This window comes from Alligator mississippiensis, chromosome 8 (assembly GCF_030867095.1).
Source record: "Alligator mississippiensis isolate rAllMis1 chromosome 8, rAllMis1, whole genome shotgun sequence".
Classification (NCBI taxonomy): Eukaryota; Metazoa; Chordata; order Crocodylia; family Alligatoridae; genus Alligator; species Alligator mississippiensis.
The window spans coordinates 5,072,479-5,091,686 of NC_081831.1; the positions used below are offsets into that span (position 1 = coordinate 5,072,479).

Below are 19,208 nucleotides of genomic sequence, written 5' to 3' on the forward strand. Positions count from 1 at the left end.
CCTCACCGGCGATGACTCACCTAAACAAACTGGTTCTTCCATTATCAGATTTTTACTGCAGCTTCCTAGCTGTTGGCTACCTGATCATTTCTCTTATATCTTGTTTTTACTTGTACAGAAAATTTTACACAAGCTTTTTGTTCAATTTGCTACTTAGCTCTACCATGTCTGCTTCTCTTCCAGAGGCCTAAGGATACATGTGATACCCAAAAGCTTATATACAACTACTCCAACCATGCACTTGGTCCAGTAAAAGTTATCACTCACAAGAATTCTTGCTTTTGTCTATAAAGACACAAACACACAGAAACTATTAAAAGATTCCTATTCTCTCCCCCTTCCTTATCTGCTGCAATTATCTAACTTTATTTCTCTATACATTGTATAAAGTGAGGCCTTGAACCTGCAATTTGGTCTCTGCTGCAGGACTCCATTCCAACATATGTATTCCCACTGACATCACTGGGCATAGAAGAGTATTCATATGTGTCCAAGTGTTATACAGTATTTCAGTGAGTAGACAGGGATAACTTGTGAAAAATAATGACCTTTCAAAGATGACAACTGAAGAGAGCAACTCCTTTCATACAACTTTCAGAATAGATTTTCCAGCTGTAGAAAATACATAATAATACATTAATGCTTAAGATAATGTGCCTGTAGAATGAAGATTAACATTCCATGCCTTTTACTGTAAAAATAATGTTTTGCTTTTTTAGAGAATTATCTGAAATACAGAGAAAAACAATTTTACTTCTCAAGCTTTACTACATTTAATACACTATGATAGCAAAATAATTGCTTGTTATATAAATTACACATTTGTCTTAGAAAGCCTGCATCTTAGATATGGACAAAGATCTTATTTTAAAGACAGTTATTACCAGCAAACAATGAGGAAAACTATGGCTATCTCTTATAATGACAAAGCCTAAGCATATGGAATATGTGCAGAACCACTTCTTTTTGGTGTGGAGAGGAAGAAAGACAGTGTGAAGTCATTCAAGCGGAATGATAACTAAACCAAAGCCAGATCAAAGGAATGAAGAAGAAAGCCTGAAATGTGAAGCTGAAATATTTATTGCCTTCAAAACATCATTCCTGTCCTGTCCCTGGGCACTTTAATATTTCTAAGTTGTGAGAAAGCATTCTAACTTGTATTCATCACTGCAGAGAAATAAACCAAAAATTTAAAGTGGAAAACAGTTTTATTTTTACTCAGTGATTTTAAGTATAAATTGAACTTAACTGCATCAGAAAAAAACATGAATCCACTTATAAAATGTTTACAATTTACATAATTTTGGATGTTATCATACAAAAACTGGTCTGCATTCTTTCAAATATGCTGTTTCAATGAATGTTAATAAATCTATTATTTTAACTGTTTTGTCATAAACTATATATGCTTTTATTTTTCTTAAATTATATGTTGATAACAAACTAAAATACCAGCTGAAGTCACTAATTCATTTGTACTGCATATTCTGTAAGTATTATGAAAAAGAATAGAAATACAATTCAGGTATGTTCAGCAACAATGTCCTGGAAATTAATTATTAAGCAGACCATGATTAAAGATGATAATTTCTATTTTTATTTTTTACTATTCATGTTTTTGCAGTGCCTGGGAACACTAGTCACGAACTAGGACCCCCCTGGTATTAGGGGCTGTACAAACACTGAACAAAAAGATGGTCCTCAAGGGATGTCAAAGTAATTGAGATGTGAGGTAAAAGCCTGACAAGAGTTTTAACTGTGTGGCTGGAAAGGAAAATCTGTATCTTACAGATGTCAGGCAGAAAAACACGTTAAGGTTTAGACATAGGCTGGATAGGATGACCCAGCAAAGGGTCTAAAGAGAATATGATGTCCAAGCTATGGGACCGAAAAGCAAGCAGAAAGGTGAAGTTGTCCACTGTGATCGAGAAAGAAGAGAGAGGAGAGGGTTTAGGGACAACAATTAAGAGCTGTGTTTTAGGCATGTTAAAGTTGAGGTGACAAGCAGACTGCCACGAAGATATGTCAGAGACAATGACACAGTTTTCAGTTTAGACAGAAGCAGAGAAGTTTGAATAGAGAGGCACAAGTCATTGGCACAGAGACGACAGATTATTTTGTTTTTGCCGATGATATTACCCGAAGATGAAATGCAGGGAGAAAAAGATGGTAACTCAAGATATGGATCTATTAAACCCCACAGAAAATTGGAAGAGAAGGAAATCAGAATGAAAGATAGGCCATGGGAGTGATTAAAGAGACAGGAGGAGGGTGTCATGGAAACCAAGGAAGGACAAGGCAAGATTTCAAGAAGATGGCCCTGTCAATGGCAGTCAACGAAGATGAAGATGGTGCAAATACTAGGATATTCTTCGTTCAATCACACGTACTTCTACAAATTCAAGGCAATTCTAAGTCAAATGTCTTTATTAATTTCTTCAGGTTAAGGCATGCTCAGGTTTGCAAGATCATGTGCGTCAGTGGAGGCCAATGTTTTTGGCAGGTGTGCTACAAATCAGCTTTGCACCCTCCCTGAGTGCCACTTCAAACATCTCCCCATGCCTTGATTCTGCTTTGTGCTCCCTGCTTGGTCTGCTGCTCTTTCCTGATCCCTGCCCTACCTGCAACCGTGCTGCCTGCCCCCTCCCTGATCCATCACGTGCCACACACGTGCTGCCAGTGCCCTTTGTGGACCCATGCTGCAAGCTGGCCATTCCTAGTATAACAATTCAGATGCAATTAGGCTGTGCAAATCATAAAGCAAGATTTTTACTTTACGATTGAAATGACTTAGAGCTATATTAATTATGAGTAGAAAGTGTATATATCTCCATCCTCCGAACTGATGCATCATACTTTATTTGAAAAAAGATCTAGACGATTAGAGTTTTCTTTTACACACAAATCTCACTGGTACTAGCAGGTCTTTAGAGGAATCTGTGAAAGAAAATGGCAGCCTGCAAACAGTTAATGGGACACTTTTTTCCTTTTACAAAGTGAGACTATGAAATAAGGTTACCACATACTTTCTGTCCTCTGTTCATGCTTTACATTGTGCCCCCTAGAGTGAGGGTTATGTCAGCATGTTCACTAGAGCTCGAGGAATGTTTACAATATACTGGAAACTTTGACTGCCTTTGCTCTAAATGGTTTCAGATGCTCAAGTAGAGTACAGCATGGAGAACAGCTGGTTGTTTTTCCATTTATTCCTAGGGAAAAAAGCTGTCCTACAGGAGAAAATTATATTCAAACTTTTCAGCCACTTAAACATTACTATGGGCTTAAATCACAAAGATTATTTTTCTCAACATACTATAAAACCTTGTACCGAACGAAACAGACTACTTTTTTAAGCAACAAAATAGAATGATCAACATGATGTACATGAATATAAATTTGTAACACTGCTTTTTGTTGCAACAGTTGGAATTGAAGACAATGCCCTCTCATATTTCCTTAATTATTTCCTGCTTTAAATATAGTAATAGTTTTTCCATTCCTACAGGAGTTCTTCCAAATACACATAAATTCTTCATTTTCAGGGTAAAATGGAATTAACTACAGGAAAACAGTTAGATTTGTGCAATTATCTTAAAAAGTATTAACATATAAATATAAAGCAAATATTCAGAATCTGGTTTTAACTAACAAAAATCCTAGTTAAAGCTACAACTTATTTACTGACCTCCACCTTATACCTAGTCACCGTGCTCCTACATATGCCATCTATAAATAAGTGTGGCACGACTGGTAAATTTGTAAATCATTTTCATGTCAGTGTCAGAACATAATTATTCCGGGTTTTGATTTTTAAAAGAATTTACTTCGTTCATTTTGCCTTAAAGTTCTTCTTGACTCCTTTCTTTATGACATCAGAGCAATTTTCTCAACTGCCAAAACTGGTATCATGAAGAGATACCTATGCATTTCAAGCAGGGAATGAGTATCACTACCAGACTGATTTCTGCTGCTTGTTTTATTAATTCTTTGTATTTAATTCAGTTTTCTAAATTATTCTGGCTGAAAACCACCTGTGAAAAAAAATAATTTCTAAAACCCAATGGAAATCAAAAGCTCCAATGAAATGGACTTTTATACATTATAAGAAGCCAATGTTGGTAGGTTATTTCTAGAATACTGGCAATTCACATTACTATTCATGTAAAAAGATGTAATTTGTCTTCTCTAAAATAAAACGGTTTGGATTACCACTACTTGTCCATTACCCTTTTTTCCATCTCCTTTTATCATCTCTTTTAATTGCTTGTTTTTATTTTACTTTGCCCTCATCCATTTCTCACTCTGTTTTTTTGGCTCATATATACTTGAGTGCCATCTATTTCTCTCAAGCTGGCATCATGTTCCTCACACCGTTTTTATCAGATGCACCTAAGAGGACAACCTGAACGGAAAGGATGAAATGGATGACTGCAGCGTTCGGTATAGGAAAAACAACCTCGAAAGCTGACAGACCCTACGTAAAGTTCCTGGTTTCTACGTTTGACCCTAGCTTCTGTGCATCCGATATAAAGAAGAGAGAAACTCACAAAAACAAAAACCAAACAACGGTATTGTAGCTTGTTCATAAGTAAAAAAAACCCCACGTAGGTAACAATGGAACAGAGACATTGCGATAGCCAAAGAAAGAAAAGTTTAAAACACCCCCAAAAACCTAAGGCTGCTATTGTAGTGTTCTCTCTCTCTCTCTCTCCCCCTGCAGCAATTTGGGTCCCCACTGCGATGGCGTTCAACAGGCCTAAGTAAATCAGTATTTGTTGGAACTACCCAACCATCCTCACAGCACAAACTGGCCAGAGTGGAGGTTATTAAAAGACCACGTGTCCCCTGCTATACTAGGCATGTCTGCTAGACCACAGATTCTCAACAAGACTAAATCTCTGAAGGAGAGAGAGAAGAGAAGACGTCTTTGGAATATGCAGGGGCTTTACCCCTATCCAACCGAACCCTACTACTTTTGAGCATTATTACATGCACCAAGGCAACACATTTTAACAGAAAGCTTAATCCATTTAGAGAGACACTGACTGGAAAGTGCATTCCCCTAACATGGATCCCCAAAGGCTACAGCAAGTTTCAGTGGTTTTCTAAATGAATTAGTACAATTCAAATAGGGACTCAACGTCCCCTTGACACAGTCTACTTTGCCTTTGGGAAGATTACTAATTATCTAATTTAGCTATAATTCAGATGCCTCTTTTTGCAAGAATTTAGGATGCAGATGGGAGAGCAACTGAAGTCTGAAGTTTTCTTGCAGAGGTTACTGTAACTAAATTTAATTTCTTACAAACATAAGTGCCATACTAGGTCAGACCAATGGTCCATCTAGCTCAGTGTGCTGTCTCCAATAGTGGCAGAGTGGATGCTAAATAGAAAGCTTAAACCACATAGATCTAGAGTGATCTATCTCTTATCTAATACCCTCCTTGGCATCCACTATTATTGTTTTAGTGATGCCAGAGGAAACATCTCCAACCAATAGTTCAAATGCTATTAATAGATGTGTTATCCATGAATTTGTCTGGTTTCTTTTTGCACCGGATGATGCTATCTGGCTCTGCCACCTTCTATGGTAAAGTATTCCACAAGTGAAGTACACCTTGCATACAAAGCACTCACTCTTGTTAGTTTTAAACTTGTCTCCTATTAATTTCAGTTCAAGTTCTAGTATTCTGGGACTTGATGAATAACAGTTCTCTGTTTACACGGTCCACACCCATTGTGATTTTACAAACCTCTATAATATTTCCTCCCTCTCAGCCTTCTCCTTTTCAAACTGAAGAATCCTAGCCTTTTTAGTCTCCCTTGGTATGTATTTAATTCCATTTTAGTAAGAGATGGAATAAAGATCTCTCTCAAGGATTTAACAACTGTCCATACAAAGTTAAGGTCCTATAGGCAGGACAGGTTTGCTGACAGTTACCAGTCAGCAAATTATCTACTGGAAAATGATGTGTGAAATGACAGACAGTCCATTCAGATTAAGACAAGAACTGGCTGAGAGGTTTTTATATATATATATATATATATATATATATATAAAATTATGATGGAGGAAGCAGTTTGCTATCTGTTACTTTTTCAACTTTTACATAAAATATTGTGCAAATGGCTTTCATGACTATTGCTGATTTTTTTACTCTACTTGAAAAGTATGCCAGATCAGAAGTAGTCAACATCCTGCAACTCAAACTGCAAGGCAAAATATCTTCAAGATAAAACGAGTTTCTTGAGCTAGAAGTTCCAACAACAGTCTTCCAGACAATTAAATGCATCTATGATGATTACAGAAGACTGAAAAGGAGGACTGAAACAATCTTTCTTCCATATACTAACTAAGAGTCCCATTGACAAGGTATAAACTTTTTCTGAAGACTACTCGGGAGTGTTCTCATGTCACCTACATACAGTTTGTTGTCAAAGAAACCAATTTACAAAAGATCTCATGCATGGCCATGAGCTTATTAGCCTCGCGTTTAGAATCTCACTTAATTTAGAGGATTAATTCCTGGGATTATAGTTAGGCCAATATCCCTAGAAGAAACACTTCGATGAGAGCAGAAAAAGGGAGATTGTCTGAGTAGATATAAGCATGGATGTCCCAATTTAGTATTCAGATGGGTACAGAATCAGTGTGCATGTCATGGTAAATGACTAATTTAAGTCCTTCTGAGAAAGAGTGCTAATTAGCCAGTTACTCAGGACACAGAAATCCACACCCTGACACCCAACAATGTCTGCCTCTCTCACAAGATATTTCCCAAATAAGTTTGGTACTGTAGAAAAGTCAAATGACACCTCCTTGTATTGTTAATATATAGGTACTACATACAAAAATGAAGCCTGTAAGTCAAGATGAAAATGGGATCTTTTTAAGTCGAGTACTCAGCATCACACTTGACAGAAAAGAATAGAAATGACAGCTGCTAGTGTCAGCACATGGAAGTTAAAGAATACAATTCAGCTACAGTAATGGAACAAACAGTAATATGTCTTCTTCAGTATGAGGAAGAATCACAAATAAAAAGGAGCCTTTCTACACTGCTGAGATAATTCTACGGCTCTGTCCTTCAAAATAAATCCCATTCTGCTCTGATCAGATTTGCAATAGAAAGATCCCAAAGGAAAATTATGTACATGGAAAAGGTGGATTGGAGGTTGGTGGGGAGTAGAACTGAAACCTACAACCAAGATGAATGATGTCTAATGCAAAGGGATTGTAAGAATGACATTGCTAACTAAAAAATACTTAACTATATTTTAGTTGACTACTTAGCCTTTCATTTTTATTCATATTCTGTAAATTGGAAAAATGTTGGTACCAGTAAAGAGCAATTAATAATCTTTTTTAAAAAATGTTTCTTTATAGTCTTCTAAAGCATGTTAATACTTAATGTTTCGTTTACATCGCAAATTGTACATGGTCTCACCTAAAGAAGCGTGCAGCACTTTATCAGATCATTTTACAAGTTAGATTCAAAGCTAAGTCAAGTCAGTATCCATTTTGGATTTGATTACACTGAAATCTCATGAATGGTTCTTATAAAAATTTGGCCACTATAACAGAAAACAGTCATTTCCTGTTTTTATATCCAACCTAGATGCAAAATCAAAGAGCCAAATCCTGATGCAAGGGTGCTTGTAAGAAGTTATAATTGACACCTACCATGTTGTTTATTACGTAATATAACCTGTTGCATTTCTACAGTAAACTTTAAAGAATCCAATATTTACAAAGCTCATTTAGAGCTTTTCTTCCAACTATCTAATCAACACATTACCAAACTACGATTATCACTTATGAGTTATCACATATGAAAGAATGAGAATGACTGAAAAGATAAAAAGGCCAGATTTTCTCTTAGGTGATTAAAATTCAAAATATATATGCCAAAGTCAGGCTAATTATTTTTGTATCTACATTGGTGCAGAAAGATGTCCAGTAACTCAAAAATGTAAATGGAAAATATCTAAAAAATGAGTCAAGTTAAAAAAAAAAGAGAGAGAGAGAGAGAGAGAGAGAAAATTAGTGATAATTACTACATTTTGATTTGACTTCCAACTGTTATGTCCATTCTTATTGCAATGGTTTTGATCCTCCCCCCAAGTTCTGATTTGTCATCTAAAATTCTGATGTCATCTAAAAGCAGTATTAGCGAGTTTTGGAAAGTTCCATAATAAATGCAAACCTGACGGCAGATGAAAATGCTTTGTCAGGTCCTGGAAAGACTACCCTTCAAAACAATCACATCATATAAATTAGTTCTTGGTTCTAGAAAAGATCAGATGAGGAGGACTGGACAGGCAGTGGAGGAAAAAAAAAGGCATTGCCAGTTTCTTGTGTAAGCAAACAATTTTATAGACTAAATTTAAACAAACCAGCTGGTGAACATTTGCTCTGTGTCATTAGCACTTGAAATTCCTTAGACTTGGCTCTCAAGACAGGTAAAAGAAAAGATGAAGATTGAGAGTATGAATGTTATGAACACTTAACTGGAGATCACATGCATGTGCTTTTTTGTCAGCTTGACATGTGGTTGCAGATTGCACCTGCAGAGGCAACGTTAATACCTCTCGTCCCACTCCATGCATTTTAAAGTTGTTTCCTCCAACCAGGCTTATTTTATAAGGTCAGATGATGACAGAGATTTTGGAAACATATGATTTAAGTGGTACAAAGAACATGCAACACTAATTGGTGGAATGGGCATTCTTAAAATAGAAAAGCACTGGATCAAAACTCATATCTGTGCAAAGTCTGCAAGTTACCACCATTACATACTGTTCATGAATAAATCAACAACAGGATGAAAGTTGGCAGAACAAAAATTTAATTACAGGAATAAGCACCTCGGGTGCCTTTTGATCCTTTCAAGGATGCCACACAACATTCTCACTGTTAGATGTACAAACACAATTCACAAGATAAACCCAGAGATTTAAAACTGGATTCCTAGTTGAAAAGTATTCAACCTATTGTGGGCTTGTGCAATTCTTTGCAACAGAAGAATTGCTTTATTATTTTTCCGTACTCAAAAAAAGTAAAACCTAAGAGCTGAAATTTTCCAAGCTGGGCTTTGAGTCTAAAAATGTTGAGAATCACTGAATTATGCTATGGGTGTCAAGAGGGATAGTCCTGTAGAAAACCTTATCATCTTTCTTTTGTATACACCTACAATTATTTCCTATAAATTCCTTTTTCTAGAATGATCAGTCACACACATACTCTGGATTCCATAATGGCAGTCATAAAATGTAGATACAATATATAGTAAGGAGACAATATGCGGTATTCTAAAAAGGAGCAAATATATTAGTTCTCTAGCTACTTCTTTCCTCTTTTGCTTTTAGTTGGTAAATAATTATGGAACTACAAGAGAAAAAATATGGTAAATGACCTTTAAAGGAGCTCATTTCATAAGAAGAAATGGTCCTTTGCTCATTTTTAAGGTATTCAAGCTCATATAAATAGCATTGCTTCTTATCCTTATCCTTTTGATGTCCTTCCAAGATGTGGATGATGTCAACATTCCCATATTGTACACCTGTAGTATATATAAACATTAGAAATGTGTCTTTCCCACTCCGCTCCCTCCATTTGACAGCCCACAGATTTTATTTTAATCTCTAAAGCTTAGTAAAGAAAAAAGATTAAACCTGTTTTGCATGCTAGCAGAATTGATGCCAGCCCTTGGACGTATGTGCATTTGTACTGGCAGAAAGTGAATGACTGGCACTGGACAAAAGTAATTTTAATGTGAAACCCTTGGCATGTTATTGTTTATAAATACCATCCTACCATTATATTCTTAATATTTCAGTTTTAAGGAAAAATATGTACTCATCAACAACAGAAATTGTGTTTTTGTATTGAATGTTCAATTCCACTGGAGTTCCAGGAAAATACTGTGCCTACCTCATGTTCATTAGCTCTAATAAAATTCTTAACTACCCTCCACATATCCACCCTTAACACTGGTCCTTTAGTAGCCTCCTTTACAAGGTTTCCCTGCACCACCCCACAAGTTTAGAGATTTAATTACATCACCATATACAGGACGGAAAACCCGAGAACAAATTACTAAAACGCAGCAATCAACAACCCTGTAGGAAGTAACCCAGATAGTGCCTTACCCTTTGGGGTAATGCAGAGACCAAATGGATTATATAATTTACACTTGTAGGAATGGCAAGAATTAAGATTTCTGTTTTAGGAAATATAGCCCACCCATTAGGTAGACCAATGAGGGCCAACATTTTTTGGCAGGCTTGCCACAAATTAGCCCTGCACCTTCCCCAAGTGCCACCCTGATTCTCATCCCCTACCCAAGCTGCTGCTCTGCTTTCTGCTCCTTGCTTTGCTGTCACGTTCCTGATCTGCTGTGTGCCACACAGAGGCAGCCATTGCCACTTACTGACCACTCCTAATGTAGGCCAACTATTTAGTCAGGCAGGCTTGCATACTGAAGGAAAGGGAACATGACAAATGCCACTGTAGCTCTTTCTATTACTGAAAGGAGGGTGAACCAAAGATTGCGCCTTTTCTCCCTCCCAGTAGCCCAAGTGAGCCATACCTAGCTGAAAGAACCAAGCTGAATTAGGCTATACAAAATCCATAGCAGAGATAAGCATCCTTTATCCCCATTTTCGAGATAGAGAGGTACAGAAGAATGCTACACAACTGACATGAACCTGGGGTGGATATGGAGCTCCATAGCCCTGGCTCCCAGAACTGAGCTTTGGCAGCCAAGCTATATTACTTTGTTTAATTTTCCCTCAACCAAGGAAACAACTTGAAAAATGTTATTATAGGCCACATGTAGACTGTAAATTTATCATGCCCAGCAGCCTTACTCTCAAAACACACCTTGCCTTTCCTTGCAAGCTGTCTCCATTGTGCATATGCTACTTAGCCTGAAGGCAGGTTATCAAGTACCAATTAACCAGTTCCACGATTCTAAGCTGCATGGAAGCAGTCATACTGCTTCTGATTTGGCATGTCTGAGGGTGCTGCTGCCTGGCATGGTCTAGACATAGCCATAATGTTTTTACCTACCCATTTGGCCCTGATCTTAAGTCTACTGAAGTTTCTGAAAAGCCTTGCCTTCCTTCCATCAGGTCAGATCCATAGGGCATTGTTGGGTACGTTTTTTTTTTCACTCTCTCCTGTACATATTCAGGGCCCTGAACCTGTTCAGCCTCCACAAGAGAAGGCTGAGGGGGATCTAGTGGCCTGTTATGAACTAGTCAGAGGGGAGCAGCAGGCATTGGGGGAGTCCACATTCCCCCAAGCACTACCAGGAGTGACAAGAAATAACAGTCACAAGTTGGCAGAGGGTAGATTCAGACTAGACATCAGGCAGCGCTACATCACTGTCAGGGCAGCTAGGATCTGGAACCAACTTCCAAGAGAAGTGGTGCTGGCTCCTACCCGGGGGATCTTTAAGAGGAGGTTAGACGAACACCTTGCTGGGGTCGTTTGACCCCAGTACTCTTTCCTGCCATGGCAGGGGTCGGACTTGATGATCTGCTCAGGTCCCTTCCGACCCTACCAACTATGAAACTACTATATACACTTTTGGATACAAAAATTTAAGATTTCTTCCATTCAAATTTCAGGTTTCACCATAGGCATTTAAGGGAAAGTGCTAAAATAATGTTAATTATGTTAACAGTATTTTATACTGGAAATCAAATTAATTTAGCCTCTGCACATCACTGCCCCATCAATAAAATGAGGAGGGTGCCTCCCTAGAGCACATTAAATTATAAAGTGATATCAGATACTATGCCGATAGAAAGTATACAAGTACCTTACACAGACAAGTGCCCATATCTTCATAAAGCAGGGCATTATTTAGTCTGTAATTAGTGCTAGAAGAAGGTAACTCAAATGTTACTTTTTTCATTTTTTCCTCCCATGTAAAGGTATCTCCTCTAATAACAAACATACATGGTGTTTCTCCTTACTTTTTGAAAACATCTGCTGTGCTAGTTTACCCCAGTTTGCAAGGTCCTATATAGTAATATAACCTAACCTCTTTACATCCTCGGCCATTTTTCACAGTTAAAGGAATTAGAACCATAAGGACGTAGCCCATTAATGATCCACCCACTAACAACAAACTGTCGCATGTGACCAACATAGAAGGGATTGGAGAGAGAAGGCCATGTGAAACATACAGAGGCTTAGATTTTGGTTGCAGAATAAACACAATTTAAAATTACTTTCCTGAGAAAAGCCCCATCACATATTGTAGTGACTTTCAGCTACAAGTAGATGGCTGTAACAAGTAGTGCTTATATTAATATACATTAGTATCCGCAAGACACCTGCAGCAATTATGACTATTATAGAGCAAAACCTTTACAGAAAACATGTTTCTGACTTAGAATTTTTCAGTGTGAATAAGGAAAGCACCCGAATGAACTATGCAAAATTTTAATCAGTAGAAAACTACTTTAAAACAGAGGCAGAACAATCTATTTGGAGGGAATTATATTTTTTAAAATGCTGAAGTTTACTGTGTGGCATGCTGTCTCAAAACATTTTTATTATCCTTTATTATCATCCTACCTGGATGCATTTGAAACTCTTCAACAATGCTGCCTGCTGTCACACCACTGAAAGATCACTAAAATGTCTATCACTTCTTTTTCTATGCATTTGGAGTTGACTAGCTACTCAAGATATAATCCTGTGGCCATTTCAGAATCAAAGTGCATTCAGATCAAAGGAGTCTATGAGAAACCACTGACGCACCTACTGTGTTCTGAGTTGCAATTCCAGAAGGCATAGTCTCTATTGAAGATGGTGAACTATTTTTTTCCTCCCATCTCCAGGGGAAATGGGGTTGTTTTATAAAGGTTTACTGGGTCTCCCAGTAAAAAGGACTAGCTTGTAATTACTTACTTTCATTCTGAAAATACTCAAAGAAACACAGCAAAACACAAGATTTCTCATACGAAAGTTTACTTCAACAGGCAGATCTGGGTAATTTGTCTTGAGAGGTGTTGGACCCACTCTTAAGTTGGTGATTATTTGAAATGAGCAAGTGAGTAAACATAAGGAGGGCGTCTATTTCACTGACCGTTGCAAATAAGCATTCTTATTTAATAATATATTTTAAGTATCAAAGAAAATTCTGGTGAGATGCACTGAGAGTTATAGTAAATGGCTTCAATGCATGGGAAGTGAGCCTTGCAGAACTAGAATTCCTCGGTTCTGAGCACGTGCTCAGCTTATCCAAACAGCCAGCTCTGACTAACATTTCCATCAAATCTACAGCAATATCAATATAGATATACAGAGAATTAAAGGACTCGTGTATGATTCACTATTTTCTCTCTCTGTCTCTAGTGAATCGTGCACAACAGTCCTCTACATCTCTGACATGTCTATTATACAACCCTAGTTTCACACCTATTACTATAGGCTGTCAAGGAAAAATGCTGCATAGTTTAACATTGAAAAAGGTTCCTTTTCAACTGTAACAGCTGCACTTTTTTAAAATTAAAGCTTGTATTCCTTCATTTTCTGAAAATATATCAGACAAACAGCACCATAGAAGATTTGCACCACAGAATTAAAGCTAGAAATGTTAAGGTAGACAGAATATAATTATGCATAGTGGATTTATCCTGGAACACCATGCTGTTGTGAAAACGGCCTTCACATCTTTTGGGACATGACAGAGCCAGGAGCATTTTTAACCCTACTGTCTCCATCTAACCAGAAACATGGGTTACAATTCATTTTGATTTCTATTCAGCAATAAAACTAGTACTATACAGCTAAGCACATAAACAATTAACATGTCTATCTTGGCATTAATTTTTAACGGATAAACAATTTTAAAGGAAGGAGGAAAGAATTTATTTGCAAGCACCTTGTATTTTGAAATAAGGGCACTTGAAATGGAACTGGCCGTGTAGATTGTGTATATAAATTAATAGCTGAAATACCTGAAATGAAATCTGCCTAATCTAAGGGCTCTTCCATCTGGGCAAGTTATAGGAAAGCTACCAAGCCAGGGTGTGAAATTACAGTGCATTAGCTATTCTTATGAGGATTAAGTAATTGATTAAGGATTGATCATGAATATCCAGTTTTATTTCCTATACTTCCCCCATGTGTTTCTTGCAGATACCCATTATTTTTCTTCTTATATATGGATTGTACATTCTTAAGGGCAAGAAGCTTCCCTTAGTTATACATTTCTACCCATGACGTTTTGTAGTCCCATCACAGCAGTTTCTGAGTACCATTGCTGTATTTATCTTCACAGTTACCTATACCCAAGTGTATAGGTGTTGTTATCTCTCTTCTACAGATGAGAAACAGACCCAGGTACTAAAGCTCAAGCACCTAAATATCTCTGAGGATATATCTCTGGCCCTAACAGACTTCCTCAAGGTCACAAAGGAAGTGTGTGGTGAAACAGAAAATTGAACCTGTCTCACAAGCCCTAACCTAGCATCTTAACCACTAGAGCCATCTAGTTTCTACAGTATCTTGCAAAAGAGGCACTATCGGGTTCTGTTACAATACAAATAAATAGTACAAAAAAAAATACATTTTATATATTTATACACACACACACACACACACACATATATATATAAGAACTGTACCCATCACCCTAAAAATGTCTAGGGCAACCAATCTTCAGTATGGACTATTAGTCTGAAAAATATCACTTCTAACCTGAAGCTGGTTCAATTTACCTAAAGCATAAAGCATCTGAAACCACTGACTTTCATTTTGTTACATTCTTATCACTTAAAACAGATGAACAAATTAAAAAAGAAAATTATACAGCTGACTAGTAAAATCCTGAAATAAAATTTTATAATGGAAAGCTGACCCAAGCTAACCTATAGGAATGCTGTTATAAACACAAACATATGTTCTACTTACTGAATTTGACTAAAAACTTATATGTTTCACTAAACTGCTCTTTATCGCATGTTTCACTTACTTCAAAGCTTCTTCCAGTTTGCGAATTTTCTTTTGAGCATCCCCTTTCTCTTTCTCAAGGTCATTCTGCAAACCATGAACCTACAATTTAGAAGAAAAACAGTACATTTTCGCTATCACAGAATGCGATCCACCAAATTATTACTCTAGATTTCATTTTGATATACAGTCAATTTCTTTTGCACAAGTGTATGCGATAATCTGATGAAATATACATATCTGCATAAACATACACACTAATACATGTACACACAAATGTATATATGTACACATACAAAACCAACAAAATTCACCCCATGACACGCTCATATACAAAGTAGCTAGAAGATGTGTAGTGCCATTAAAAACTATCTTTTTTGATCATATTCATCAGTTTACATTGTAAAATTTCTGAAACAAGGGTTGTATCCTCTTTTGAAAGTTTGTACAAAAACTAACACGTTTTGGGTGCTATTATAACACAAATGATGATAGAAAGCCCACTGCCTTACAGCTTCAGTTAAAGCTGAGAATTTTGATCTTTATAGCCTTACAATGATAATGATAGATCCTAGCTATCTGGAAAACCCTCTTTTTCCTTTCAAAGTAACAAAAATATAGTAGCTCTGACACATACTCCCTATAGTCAATGTCTGCTGGTCAAAAGCAGATTTCTTCTGTAAATGGCTTCTTACTCTGATGCTGTTGGACCAAGACATCAAGTGAGCTTTGGAGCAGGGGTTGTCAATTTTTTTATTCCTGAGGCCCTCCTAGCATGCTATAAAAAACTCCATAGTCCACCTGTGCTGCTCCCTGCATGGGAGAGGATCAGCCCAGCTCCCCAGGCCTGCCTGCACAGCCCCGGGTGCAGCAGGCGAGGCTCAGGAGCGGGAAGCCCCAGGGGCCACACTCAGCTGAGAAGTAACAGCGTGGAGCCTTGTCCACCCACCCGCCTGTCCACAGCACCCCCCCACAAGGTGGAGGTTGTGGGGCAAGGAGGGCACAAGCCCACCCCCACCTCTTCCTCGGGACTCATCTCAGCCCTGGGTGGCCGAGGTGACTCCTCCCTGTGCCAGGCCAGGAGGATCCCCTAAAACCTGCTCGTGGCCCCACTGGGATGCTGTGGACCCCCGGTTAAAAAAGGCTGCTTTAGAGTTCATCATCCTCCTGGGCACAAGGCAAAACACCCCTGTTCAAAGTATATTTTTTTTAAAACTAAGGACTATTAATTTTTTTATTTTTTTTTACCTGTGCTCAGGTAACAATTTGGGGAGATTCCTGTTCTATTTTCTTTGTAACAAAGGTACATGCAAATTTAGGAAGTATTTTTATTGCTCACATTTATTTATCATATGGTATTTCAATAAGTTATTACAATAAAAGTTATTTATATTGAAGTACTCAGACTTAAGAAACAACTAATTTTATCCATTTTACAGAGAGGTAGCTAGCTGTGTTAGTCTGAAATCAGGCAGAAGGCAGGGCAGATCTGCACCTTACAGACACCTACACACCCACATGTGCACACGTGTATACATACATAGCATAAGCTTTTGGGAGCTCCAGTCCACTTCATCAGACACTGTGAAAAGACATGCACAGAATAGTGTATAAAATGGAGAGAGTGATTTGAATACAAAAGGCAGAAAGCGAGGAAGAGGAGGCAGTGATGGGAGAGGCAAACAAGCAAGCAATAAACTGTAGGAACACCAGGGTCAAAAGCTGATCCAGGTACCAGGATAAGAATCCAGAGTCCTTGTTTAAACCAAACTTAACACAATCAAGTCTGTGGATGATTTTTTATTCTGCAATTTCCAATTCAATTTGGTTTCTAAAGTTTTGCTGCCAAGAACAGCTACCCTGAAGTCAATGATGGAAATTAGGGCTGTCTTTTAGTTTCAGAGGTGTTTCAGGCCATTTCAGCACCCAAAACCCCAAATCCAAATAGAAATGGAGGCTCAGAAGCATCTCCAAAATGAAATTTGACCCCATTTGACCCCAGCATTCTTTCCTGCCCATGGCACGGGGTCGGACTTGATGATCTGCTCAGGTCCCTTCTGACCCGACCAACTATGAAACTAAGAAATGAGGCATCTGAAACATTTTGAAACTGTTTCAGAAAATTTTGGAGTGTCGGAGTCAGGCTTGCAGGGAAACAGCTGCGCACTGCTGCCCTGCTGCACAACTCGGCCCCACAGGGAGCAGAGATTCGCACCAGGGGCCTCCTCACTGCCACTGCCCGCCCCACGCTGCCCCGGTGACGTGGGCCTGCCCGGGGTGGGCAGTGGTGGCAAGGAGACATCCGGCGTGGATCTCTGCTCCCTGCGGAGCCAGGTCATGCGGCAGGGCAGTGCTGGTCCCAGCTGCACGACCTGACTCTGCAGGGAGCAGAGATTCGGTGCTGCACAGGGTGGGCAGCAGCAGCGAGGAGATCCCTGCTGCAGATCTCTGCTCCCTGCGGAGCCAGGTCGCGCAGCAGGGCAGTGCTGGTCCCTTCCATGCGACCTGGCTCTGCAGGGAACAGAGAAGAGGTCCAGTGCTGCATGGGGCAGGCAATGGCGGCGAGGAGATCCCAGCATGACTCTCTGCTCCCTGTGGGGCCAGGCTGCCAGCAGGGACCAGCAGGCTTGCTCGCCACTCTGCGCTGCTTCCCTACCCTGCGACCCAGCGTGACAAGGATCAGAGATCCATGAAGGGGGTCTTTTTGCCTGCACAGAGGGCAGCGGCCCTCGCCCTCCCCTGGATGGGTCACCCACGACCCCGCCCTGCTCCCCGCTGGGGCCCCAAGCCCCTGGCCCCAAGCCCTGCCTGGCTGGGCAGTAGGGCTGTGCGAAGCTTGCAGCCCGTTCAAAACAGATTCGGAGGAGATTTGGCAGATTCAAATCTCCGAAACAGATTTGGCCGAAAAGAAACAGGACAGTGATCCAAAACACCAAAACAAATCACTGTCCTCCGAAACAGCCAAATCTAAAACCAAACTATAACACAGCCGTTTTGCACGGCCCTAATGGAAATGTCCGGGGAAGTTAAAGTGCTCTGCCAGAGGGCACTTTGTGTCTTTCTAGAGCTGATTGGTGTTAACGCATTCAACACAGGGGGATTGCCCTGGCTGAGAGAGCAGAGAGGCACTGTAAGCAGGTGATGGCATATATGACCTGGACAGAGTTGCAGGTTAATGACATTTGGAAGTTATGTCCTGTGTTATTTTGGTCCTGTGATGGTGTGGTCTGTATTGATGGGGGGTAGGAGGGCACAGCTGACACTTGGGTCTGCTGCAAGGCCTGGTGCCTCACTGAGAATGGAAGTTAAGTAACCTGTTGCTTTAGAGAGACTATTTTAGGCTGGGGGGCTGTTTGTCCCTCACAGCTTCCTTGAGACAGTTGTCTTTTTTCCCAGGAGGGATTGGACACCATTAATGATATGTCTAGAGTGTTCAAGCTGAGGGCTGTGGTGACAACCATAAGGCTTCTGCTGTCCTCGTCACTGGGTTGGTATTGTAGCAAGTCAGAACAAGGTTTTAGTTTGGCTTTGTTGATATGAGTGGCTACAGTTTGGGGATCTCATTGTAGTTCCCTACAATTTAGTTACAATCCCTGCTCCAGATCCTTAAAGTGAACATCCTGTTTGGTGGGGTCAGAGCAGATATGGCTGTAAAGTGAAACTTTACTGTAGATCATGGATCTAGGGGTGTGCTTAAGGTAAAAGCTGGTGGCGTAATGGTAGTTATAGCAGTTGATTTCTGATGCAATGTGGTAGCGAGGTGGCTATTACAAACCTTCACTGTAGCATCTAGGAAATGAATGTGCTGGATGGATCAGTCTAGAATTAGTTTAATGGAGGAGTGAAAGTTGTTAAAGTCCTAATAACATTTTTCTAGACATTCCTTCCCATGTGTCCATACTATGAAGAGGTCACTGATGTATCTTTAGTGTATCAGAGGAAGGAGAGGGCAACTGTGGAGGAAAAGGACTTCAAGGTCATGTTGGCATATTGAGGGACCATACATGTGCCCATGGCAGTACCATTTGTTTGTAGGTAGAAGAAGCCCTTAAGAAACAGTTGTGTGCCAGGACAAAGCAAGAAAGTGTAATGGAAACGGAAGTAGTGTCCTCACTGGGGATAATGTTCTTTATGGGGATGTTGGCATACAGAGATGTGAGTGACATCCACCGTAGCCAGCATGCACTGCCCTGTGCATGTCCTTTCATAGCATATGATGAAGTGAGCTTGG

General features: G+C 39.3%; 1 protein-coding gene across 8 annotated transcripts in view; it reads right to left on the minus strand.

The window, feature by feature from the left end:
• The window catches only part of CEP112 (centrosomal protein 112), a 274,221-nt gene that overhangs the window by 155,421 nt on the left and 99,592 nt on the right, over positions 1–19,208 (minus strand). For all 8 annotated transcript variants that reach the window (XM_014601930.3, XM_019494322.2, XM_019494323.2 and 5 more), the window contains one exon: positions 15,000–15,079. In XM_014601930.3, the coding sequence (XP_014457416.2) occupies positions 15,000–15,079 (80 nt within the window). The remainder of the gene's footprint in view (positions 1–14,999; positions 15,080–19,208) is intronic.